This window comes from Tupaia chinensis, unplaced genomic scaffold (assembly GCF_000334495.1).
Source record: "Tupaia chinensis unplaced genomic scaffold, TupChi_1.0 Scaffold000165_2, whole genome shotgun sequence".
In the NCBI taxonomy this organism is placed as follows: domain Eukaryota; kingdom Metazoa; phylum Chordata; class Mammalia; order Scandentia; family Tupaiidae; genus Tupaia; species Tupaia belangeri.
The window spans coordinates 3,594,407-3,605,346 of NW_006159640.1; the positions used below are offsets into that span (position 1 = coordinate 3,594,407).

The 10,940-nt window shown below is 49.8% G+C and overlaps 1 protein-coding gene across 2 annotated transcripts; it reads right to left on the bottom strand.

Moving 5' to 3' along the window:
• Positions 1–231: 231 nt before the first annotated feature.
• GJB1 (gap junction protein beta 1) lies at positions 232–8,276 on the bottom strand. Of its 2 annotated transcripts, none has more exons than XM_006146124.3 (2): positions 8,170–8,276; positions 232–1,744 (listed from the first exon to the last, which is right to left on the bottom strand). In XM_006146124.3, exon 2 carries the CDS (start codon positions 1,726–1,728, stop codon positions 877–879), a length of 852 nt encoding a protein of 283 aa, XP_006146186.1. In that variant the 5' UTR covers positions 1,729–1,744; positions 8,170–8,276; the 3' UTR covers positions 232–876. The 2 variants fall into 2 exon arrangements, with proteins under 2 accessions (XP_006146186.1, XP_006146187.1); XM_006146125.3 differs by having other exon boundaries at positions 8,189–8,261.
• Positions 8,277–10,940: the final 2,664 nt, after the last annotated feature.

The following is a 10,940-nucleotide window of genomic DNA, read 5'->3' on the forward strand; positions in this document are numbered from 1 at the left end:
ATGAAGAAAAAACAGAAACACCGAGAAGAAGAACAACAATACCCAGGAGAGTGGCTCGGGGCCTGGCTTGCTGGGCTAGGAAAACTGTGGTTCCTCATTTACAGCTTCAGCTACTCAGGTCACTATTTCTTTTGCCCCGTTCCTTTCTTGATCAGCAAAAAGTCTAGGGTCAGCTCATCCAGAAGGTCAGAGGTTGTGGAGAAAGAACTTGACAAACACACAAGCCACTTCTTCATTTACTGTAAAATCCTGTTTAATGTGTAACATTTCAGGCAAAGAGAGGCCTTGGGGACGAGAGGCAGAGGCAGATCTGACTAACCCCCACTCTAACTTATCTGCCTGCTCTTCCTACCCTAACTCCCTTGCCCCAGACATGTCTCCCTCTTCTTCCGGGCCAGCTGGAAAGTGCTGTTCCTCCTTTTCTTGTGCTTGCCACCCTCCCTTCTCCACCCACATGTCCACAGCACCCACCCTCCACTCCATTTACCTACTTCCCTCCCCACCGATGTGACTCCAGAAATAGGGTATCTGACAGCACAGGGTTAAGATTAGTTTCAGAATTGGAGACACTGTCAGAGCATCCCATCTTCTGTTCCCAGTGGTCTCAGGGAGAGAGAGGGGGATGAGGAAGAGGTGCCGGCAACAAGAACTGCCCACACCCCTAATAACCTTGAGCACCGGGTGTAGGTGGCCTCCAGCTCTCCACCCCTCTGACTCCTCAGACAGAGGCCCTGGGAGGAAGGGAACTGGGGAGAGAAGGAAGGGTTTGATGGAGTAATCCCTAGCAGGCAGAGGCCTGTGCACTGGCGGGGGAGAAAGAGGGGTAGGCCCAGGGCAGGCTGGGGAACAGGATGGGAGGTTGCCTGGTACATGGCATCAGCAGGCTGAGCAGCGGTCGCTCTTCTCAGCCAGGCCCGCCCCAGTGCCGGGGCTGCGGCGCAGTAAGTCTTTCAGTGAGCCGTCCTGCTCACTCAGCAGCTTGTTGATCTCATTCTGCTTGTACTCAGGTGACAAGCGGTGGCCGAAGCCCGATCCCTTGCGGGAGGGTGGATTGGAACGGCGCTGGGCTCGGCGGGCACAGGCCCTGATGATGAGGTACACCACCTCAGCCACGTTGAGGATGATGCAGATGCCAGAGGCGGCTAGCATAAAGACGGTGAAGACCGTTTTCTCGGTGGGGCGGGACACGAAGCAGTCCACTGTGTTGGGGCAGGGGTAGGCCTCACACTTGACCAGCCGTACCATGGCATAGCCAGGGTAGAGCAGATAAAAGACATACATGAAGACAGCTTCAAACAGCAGCCGGAACACCACGCTGATGACATAGGTCCACCACAGAGTCCCTGAGATGTGGACCTTGTGCCTCTTCACCTCCTCCAGGTGTAGGGGGTCCCCATGGCCCTCAAGACGCAGCATCTTCTTCTCTAGGTGCTGCTGGTGAGCCACGTGCATGGCCACGAGGAGAGCTGGGGTGGAAACCAGGATGAGCTGCAGGGACCACAGACGCACATGGGAAATGGGGAAAAAGTGGTCATAGCAGACGCTGTTGCAGCCGGGCTGGAGGGTGTTGCAGATGAATGAAGACTTCTCATCACCCCACACACTCTCTGCAGCCACCACCAGCACCATGATTCTGAAGATGAAGATGACCGAGAGCCATACTCGGCCAATGGCAGTGGAATGCCGGTTCACGCCACTGAGCAAGGTGTACAAACCTGTCCAGTTCATCCTGCCTCATTCACACCTGCAAAACATGAGCCACGAAGTCCACTGTCAAAAAGCTGGGGCAGGAAGCCAGGCGTTATGACACTGCCAGACCACCCCCTCCCACACACGCACCTCTTCTGAAAGCCAGTGGAAGGAAAGGAAGGATAGTCATGGCTTTCCTCATCGCCCGGTCTCCCTTGCCAGCCTCTCCTCCTCCTCACTCACTTGACTTGACCTCCCGCAGCCCCATCCCCCTTCTTTGCTTTCATCCAATATTCTTCTCCCTCCAGCCCCTTTCTTTGTCAGAGCCATCTTGTTCTGCTGTCAGCCAACCCCTCAGGCTCCTCATCCCCCAGCTCCTTCATTTCTGACCTGGGGCAAACCCAGCCAAGCCCAGTTACCTTGGGGAGCGCCTATCCCTGAGGCCACCCAGACAGGTCCCCTATGGTCTCATGTCTGTGCAGGGGGAGTGGTCCCTGGGTCCGCGCCTGCGTCCCAATTCATCGCCGCCCGGTGCTGGGGAGTCATATGCTGCTTTATACCCAGTGTGTGCACAATGGGACCTTTGTGGGGCTCTGAACAACGCCCTTTAGAATTCAGATCAAACGCCCTGACTTCCGCCCACCCTACACACAGAGCACTTGTGTCCCAGCGCCGGACCCCCAGCCTGCACCCACCTGTTCTGTGCCCGCCCGGTCCATCGCCGCACCCGCCCCATAGCCCCACCAGAAGAATGGCCACGGTTGGGGGGGGAGGAGGGAGATGGAACACAGACAGGTGCATGTAAGAGGGGACACCAGGGGACCAGCAGACTCTGGGCTGAGGCCCTCCCCCATGGCCCTATCAGAAACTTAGGCTCAGCAGGATTTTTTCCTAGGCATAGATCCTCTCCAGGGTATGGGTGAGCTAGAAGACAGGAAAGAGAGCTCAGATTTATCAAGCAGGAACTGCGCTTAAGTGTTTTTCCATACATTCTATCAACCTACTTAACAAGCTTGTTATCCCATTTTCCAGATGAGGAAACTGAAGGTCAGAAAAGAAACTCATTCAAGGTCACACAGCTAGAAAGTAGAGGGTAGGATGAAACACAAAAGTAGCTGAAGCCAAAGCCTATGCTATTTCCACTGCAGACTCCTGGTGCTTTTGCTGGTGGTGTCAGCAAAAACAAAGGCTAGCCATTAAAAAAAAAAAAAAAAAAAGAAGAAAAAAAAAAATAAAAAGAGGCTAATGGTACCCATAAAAGCACAAGAAGCGTGGAAGCCGTTGACCTGTGAGCACATTGCAACGCCAGTGTCATGGATCAAACCCTGACTATTTCTCCTTGAGTTTCAGGAAAGGGAACCCATACAGGTGGGCAATACGATGAGTATAAGCCAGAAGGAGAATGCAAAAGGTCACTAAGGGAACAGGTTAGGAGAGGGAATATTACTTTGGGTTTGAATCCTGGTTCTTCACCTCATATAACCTCGGGCTAGCAACTGAACTTCTCTAAGCCTCAGGGCGATTGCGTGGCTCAGTGGACAACTTGCAAAAGTTCCGAGCCTAGTCCCAATTTCATAGTCAGCGATCAAGGAGATTAAAAACCTTCTCAGGAAGAGAAAACAGTGCTGCTTTGACAGACTTCAGTGGTCTGCCAAATCCAAGATCTCCCTGTTGTCACCCCAATGCTGTGGTTGACCTATAGTGTCTGTCTGAGATAGAACAGACAGCTCTGTCGCTGCCCCGCTCCCACCTTCAAGTGTATACCATGACCTTCTGCTTTCATGAGATTGCCAGTTGCTCTAGGAAGGAAATTCTACTCTCTCTTTAGGCGGGAAAGGCCTCTCCCCATCTCCCACCACTTCTACCATAAAGTTGCATGAGGATCACGCTAGAGGGGACCAGCAGTTAGTGTAATGATTATGTCATTTGACTCCCATGTAGTCGGCCACAGTTCGAGTCCTGGACCCAGTGGCTTAAACTCATGCCGGGCGCGTGTGCGTGTGTGCCCAAGATCCCGAGAGGAGAATGGAGGAGAAGGGATTGCGGCGTGGCCATCCCCCCTGGGGCCTGATTTCTCGCTTTCTATCTCTGTCTGTCTTTGTCTTTCGCTTACTGTCTCTCTGTCTGTGTCTGGCTGGCGAGCTATCGCAAAAACCTCTCCAAAAAAAAAAAAAAAGAAAAGAAAAGAAAAGAAAAGAAAAGGATCACGCTAGAAGCAGGAACTGCATGTGAGGAGAACACACAGGCTTGACCACAGGAAAGCCAGGGCCTTTCCTGCCCCCAACACATGCTCCATAGTACGCACAGTGGTGTGGAAGTTCCATATTGAGCTCTGAATGGTTCTCCTTGTAGTACAGGGAAGGGGTAAGGTAAGGTAAAGGTAACTGGAAAAGTTGGGGAATGGGATGAAGAAACTGGTGAAAGGAGGTCTACAGGATATAGGAGACTCCTTCCAAACCTGGGATTTAAAAAAAATTTGCCAGAGGATGCATGTGCTCACCAGAATGAGAGAAAGCATTCCCTGTGGGACATGGTCACACCACAAACCCTTTCTCTCCATTTCTCCCTCTTTTGGGGATTCTGGGTGCAAATGAACACATGTGTGTGTTTTTTCAAATCATCGAACTACACAGTCAGCCATGTGGGACTCAGCCACCTTAACCACTACACCACTGGCTGGCCCCAAAAGAAACTTAATTTTAGAACATATAACAAAAAAGATTTATAGAAAAAAAATAGGGACCAGCAGTTAGCGTAATGGCTATGTCGCTGGACTCCCATGTAGTTGACCGCAGTTTGAGTCCCGGACCCGGTGGCTTAAACTCACGCCGGGCGCGTGTGCGTGCGTGCCCAAGATCTCAAGAGGAGAATGGAGGAGAAGGGATTGCGGCATGGCCATCTCCCCGGGGGGTGATTTCTCTCTTTCTGTCTCTCTCTCTCTGTCTTTCTGGTGAGCGCACGCGTACCAAAAACCTCTCCAAAAAGAAAAGAAAAGAAAATATAACAGAAAGATTTATCAAGGCATGTTCAAGGTGGGAATGAGCAGAGAAAAGATTTTGGATATGAAAGAGAGGATCAAAGATTTTTTTAAAAAAGGAAGAAATGGGGCCAACAGGTAGTGTGGTGGTTAAGGCACTGTGTCACATATTGTCAACTCTGTGGTTTGAGTCCCCGACCCAGTAGCTTGAGAAACACACCAGAACAGTGTGTGTGTGCAAACCTAAAATCCAGAGAGAATGGAGAAGGGACTGTGGCATGGCCATCTCCTCTCGGGGGTGATTTCTCATTTTCCCTCTCCCTCTCTGTCTCTCTCTGGAGCGTACAGGTGCCCTATGGCAAAAGTCTTAAAAAAAAAAAAAAAAAAGAAACGCTTCAGCTGGTGAGATATGTCACTCTCAAGCAGCTGGCTGAGAGTGATTATAGAACAACCATTCACTGGATTGGTTCCATGGCACAGTGGTTAAGGAAGCTGGGTCTCATGTGGTTGACCACGTGGTATGAATCCTGGTCCCTGAGGCTTACAAACCAAACTGAGTATGTGTGTGTATGCCTCAAATCCTGACAGATGGGCTAGCCAGTGGTATGGTGATTAAAGCAGCAGGATCGCACATAGCCAACTGTGTGGTTCGAATCTCGGATCTGGAGGCTTAGAAAACATGCTGGGCATGTGTGCATATGGGCTCAGAATCCCAAAAGGAGGGAGAAATGGAGAAGGGATTGTGGCATAACCATCTACCAAGGAAGTGCTTCCGCCCTCTTCTGACCAGTGCACTCTGGCAATTTAACAACAACAAAAAAAAAAAAAAAAAAAAAAAAAAAGGACCATCTACTGAGCAACTGATCTGTGCCAGGCCCTCACACATGCATTCTCTCACATAGTCCCCAGAATAACCTAATAAGGCACATTTTGGTTTTATCCTGTCACAGATGAGGAAACTGAGACAAAGAAAGGTGAAGGGATGTGTCACACAGTAAGTGACAGAGCTGGGATTTGAGCCAGGTCATGTTGACTCCAAAGTGTTTCCCATAAGCCCTGCTGCCTTGGATAGAATTGTAACTTTGGCTATTTTTTTAGGTATGTGGCGATTCCGGACTGATCTTTTATTCCTCTTTAGCCCCCACTCCCCTTTCCTATTAATCAACAACTCTTTTTTTCTCCTTCTTTCCCAGAGTTTCCCATTGCCTCCTGACTTGGTCTGTTTTTCCTTTCCTTATCTTTCTTGGGCTGCTTCCTCCAACTCCAAACCAAACCTTAGTTGTTCTCGTCTCTCTGCCCCCAGGGGTGCCCCGCAGACGTCCTGCCCCACCCTCCAGTTTCTAGAGCTCTTGAGCTCTCTGGCCTCTTATCTTCTTGAGCCCTCTGGGACATAGCCAGCAGCTCCTTTTGGGGTCCGAAGGACCCTTGTGTGGGCACTGGGATCTCAGTTTTTCCATTCCCTTTTGGAAGGAGAACTGATCCTTGTGTCAACACCAGTCCCTCAAGGGTTGCATTAAAAAAAAAAAAATCCAGGGGAGTGACCTGATTTTGAAATCCAAACGGTTTTCAAGACTGGGTTAAAGTCCAGGTATTGATACGTTCTGTGTTGCTCTGGGCGGATTTCTTTCTCCTGTTTAATTAGACGGAACTTCTCTGGCCGCCTCTCAGGTTTTGACCCTGTTTTCAGAGTTAGATTCCCCCCCCCACACACACACTCAAGCACAGTACAAAATCAGGGGATCACACTAAGCTCTTACAACAATCCTATAATATTCTTCCCATTTTTCAGACAAGACTGAGGCTCAGAGAGTAACTTGCAATGCTGCTAAGCTAAGCAGTGCAACCAAACTGCAAATAGATTTTCCTCTGACCTCCAAACCTTTGTACATAGTACTGCTTCTAGTGACCTCTCTGAGGGCTTTGCATCCTGGGATCAGACCCACAGCTCAGAAACCAGTACTCCTGCTTATGCACACTGGCATGTGTGCACACACGTGTCTCTCTCTTGCTGCTCCCACCTCTTCCCCGTCCTTCCTTCCAACTGCAGGAACATCCTTGTGTTTACTTTGGGTTTGAGGAAGAGGAGCCTGGCTAGGCTGGCTGAGATCACATTCAGCCTCTGCCTCCATGCTCCCTCTCCCATGTCACAGGCAGCTGCTGGTCAGGAAGGGACACGGGGTTTTTTGGGAGATGTCCTTCTGAATCTCTAGCTGCCTTCATCCATTTGGTGTGGCGAAGGTCTAACTCCTCCAGCTCGCTTCTTCCCCCTGCTTCTCTTCCCTGCCTCCACACTGTGGTTCTACAGTAACTCAGTCACTGGACTCAGTCTCTCCACTCTGCCATATGTGCTGTGTCGTTGGGCTTGAGTCAGGTCCAGTCTATCTCATTCCAATGTTCTCTTCCCCTCTTTCTGCTGTGGTCTTGTCATAGAACCTCTGCTAATGTTCGCTCCATTACCCTTTGCTTGGGCTATCCCCTTCTCTCCTCCATTCCCCGTCTGGCTTCCTGTTGCTCTCTGCTTGGGTTTAGCATAACAGTACCATTTATGGAAAGCCTACTGTGTGCTAGGAGATGTATGTTCATAAACTCTCATCTTCACAACAACCCTGTGAGCCACAAGCTATGGTTTTCAATTCACAGATGATGCCAGGGAGGGCCAAAGAAGCTGAGTAACTTATCACACAGCTGTTCAACAAGAGCTGGAGCTCAGACTTGGGATCATGTTGGCCTCTCACCCAAGCCTGGATCCTTTCTCCTTTGCTATGCTGCATTGTCATCGATACGTCTCTGCATTTCAACCCCTCTTGTCTGTATTCTCATCTCCTCATCTCATTTTCTAGGTCCATGCATTCTACTGGGCCATTCCCAACAGCTGGAACAACTTTTCAGACAGCTTGGGGGCCCCCTCCTTGAGATTCCCCAAACCATTAGTTACTCCTAGCTCAGCTTGAGTCTGCCTGGCTCCCTTAAGAAAATGCAAATGCATGGTCCCAAATCCTTCCCCCTGTAGACTAGCCCTCTGTGGCCTGCTCAGCACACTGGATTCATCCACTCCCAACTCTGTGTTGGGTGCATGTCTGTTGCGTCTTATAACCAGAAAGGAAAACAGTAGCTGGTAGTGCCTATCTATCCCACCGAACCCTCGTCTTGTGTGACAGAAAAATGTCTTGGCCAGTCTGTGCCTTAGGGGGTCCTTCAAGTCTTCCTGGGACTCTGGCTTTTGGGATGAGGGGAATCCTTGGCTGGGTGAAAATGAGTGAGAAGAGAAACAACTGTGAGCCTGGAAAGAGGATAAGAGTAGGGGGCTGCGGAGAGAGGTGGAGCAAGCCTGGCACCTGGCAGAAGGAGCGACATACCAGCTTGGAGGGAGCATGGAACAGACCTAAGTGGCTGAATGATGAGGTCAAGAGAAGGCAAGACCCGGGCCTCTCCCAGTCCCCAGTTCTGCCCCCGTGCCACACCAGCCCTCCCTGGCCCACCTCCCTCACCCCCAGCCTCCTCACCTCCCCGACACTGTCAGACCTGGCTGCTGCTGCCCTTTCTCAGAGAATGTCTGCAGGCGTGCCTGCCTATGCAACTAGGTACCGTCAGCCCAGCCCAGGGGAGGGACAATGAGCCCAGAGCCAGAGCCAGAAATGGCCCACAGCCCAAGAGGAACCAGACAAACATTAACCAGCCCCACCTCCTTCCACACTCAATCATTAAACAAGATTGATTCCCTGAGCTCCCAATGGATTTGGAGAGATAGATAGAATAGCCTGGAGTCACAGCCCTGTCCTAGAGGGAGAGAGACATCGTCACTCACTCACGTGCTCATGTTTAGCCTGTCTGGGAGACTGAACTGGACCTGGCTTCCTCAACATTCCTCAGCCTTCCCCTGCCCCTTGTCCTTGGGCAAGCTGTAGAGAGAGGGCTCCTGCGTGGGCTGCCATCCCCACTGCCCCTTCCAGCTCCCATGTCTACAACTACACGGCAACAGGGAGAACAAAGCCAATGGGTGAAGCCCACTGGCACCTGAGGTCAAGGGAGGGGACAGTAGTGTTTCCCACCCATATGGCAGTACCAGAGTTCTTTGTTTCATTTTGTCTTTTCTTTTCTTTTCTTTTCTTTTTTCTTTTCTTTTCTTTTCTTTTCTTTTCTTTTCTTTTCTTTTCTTTTCTTTTCTTTTCTTTTCTTTTCTTTTCTTTTCTTTTCTTTTCTTTTCTTTTCTTTTCTTTTCTTTTCTTTTCTTTTCTTACCATAAATCACCACCACATGAATTCTTCCCAGACAGCCAGGATCATGTACATGTGTGTTCACCTGGGATGTACAGGTTGATCCAGGAACAGAACCCCTTCATCTTCTTCTTTTCTTTTCTTTTCTTTTTTTTTTTTTTTTTGAGAGAGATTTTTTCTATAGGGCACATTCTCTTGCCAGAAAGACAGAGAGAGAGAGACAGAAAGTGAGAAATCACCCCCCCCTCCGGGGGATGCCATGCCACAATCCCTTCTCCTCCATTCTCTTCTCAGGATTGTGGGCATGCATGCACATGCACCCAACGTGAGTTTAAGCCACCAGGTCCGGGACTCGAACTGTGGTCGACTACATGGGAGTCCAGCAACACAGCCATTATGCCAACTGCTGATCCCAGAACCCTAATCTTTCACATGGCTTCTGGCATTACAGAGTATTATGCTACTGCTGTGCTACCACAGCTGGACCCCAGGGTACCCTTTGACCACTTGCTTATTATCTATGTCCTGAGTGGATAGGGACAAACTAAAGTATTTCTGATCCCATCCCAGAACACTAAAACCTACTCAGAGATTGCCTTCTACCCTCAGGGCCAAGGCAGTTGAGCTGCAAAATGTATCGTGTGCAGCAACGAATCTTGGCAATCATTAAGGTAAACAGAGACTGTCAACCATTAACTGAGGGATCAGTCTAGTTTCAAGGTCTCCACGTAGAGGGCTCACCTGAAGACCCTGCTAATTCTGTAGCCTGAGCAGCAGTAAAGAAAAAGCAAAGTCAGCAGAAACTGGTCCTCTGCCTCTGCTTTTTACCTCAGCTTGAGCTCTCAGCCAGAAAGAACCAGGACCTCGGCTTTCCTTGGCCAAACCTGGGCAGATGGATGCATGAATTGATCAGTCTTTACTGGACACATACTGGGAACCTAGCACAGGACAATGTGCAGGAAGCAGGTAGTAGGGGAGGAGAGAACATACCAACTGTTCTTAAGGAATGTGTCAACTTCCTGACTGGACAAGGCCCAAACCCAAGAAAGTACTGTGAAAAATATCAGTGTGTTGGGGCCAGCGGGTGGCATGCTGGTTAACATGCTGGACTCCCACTGGCCAACTGCGGTTCAAGTCTCAGACCGGTGGCTTGAAAATCAGGGACCAGCAGTTAGTGTAATGGCTATGTCGCGGGACTCCCATGTAGTTGACCGTGGTTCAAGTCCTGAACCCGGTGGCTTAAAACTCATGCTGGGCATGTATGCATGTGTGTCCAAGATCCTGAGAGTAGAATGAAGGAGAAGGTATTGCAGGGTGTGTCTATGTGTGTGATTTCTCCCTTTCTGTCTCTTTGTCTCTCTGGTGAGTGCCCGTGCCCTAAAAAAAAAAAAATTAATTAATTAAATTAAATAAATCATGCCAGGCGGAGAATGGAGGAGAAGGGATTGTAGCCATCCCCCTGAGGAGTGATTGAGGAGTGATTTCTCACTTTCCCTCTCACTGTCTCTCTCCGACCCTCTCTCGGGTGAGTGCATGTGCCCTAGGGAGGTTAACAAAAGAAAGAAAAAGAAAAAGAAAAAAAATTCTGTGTGTTCAGTTACATGATTCTGACTTTGACTGCTGAGAGAGTTTGAAGAAGGGGAAAATGAGGAACCAGCAGTTAGTGTAATGGCTATGTCACTGGACTCCCATGTAGTCGACCGTGGTTCAAGTCCCGGACCTGGCGGCTTAAACTCACACTGGGCGCGTGTGCATGCGTGCCCAAGATCCTGAGAGGAGAACGGAGGAGAAGGGATTGCGGTGTGGCCATCCCCCATGGGGGGTGATTTCTCATTTTCTGTCTCTCTGTCTTTCTGTCTTTCTGGTGAGCACATGCGTCCTGTAGCAAAAACCTCTCCAAAAAAAAAAAAAGGGGGAAAATAAGAGTAAACTGAAGTAATCAGGGAAGGCTTCCTAGAGGAGGTGCAGTTTGAATGGAAAAGTAAAAAATGGGTGGGAGATAAAGAGGGTTAGCATTCCAGGGAGGAAAAATAGTATGAAAAAAAGCACAGAGCAGGAAT

What these genes read in the sequence shown, in the direction of transcription:
- GJB1 (XM_006146124.3), bottom strand. Translation starts at nt 1,728, where the DNA reads ATGAACTGGACAGGTTTGTACACCTTGCTCAGTGGCGTGAACCGGCAT.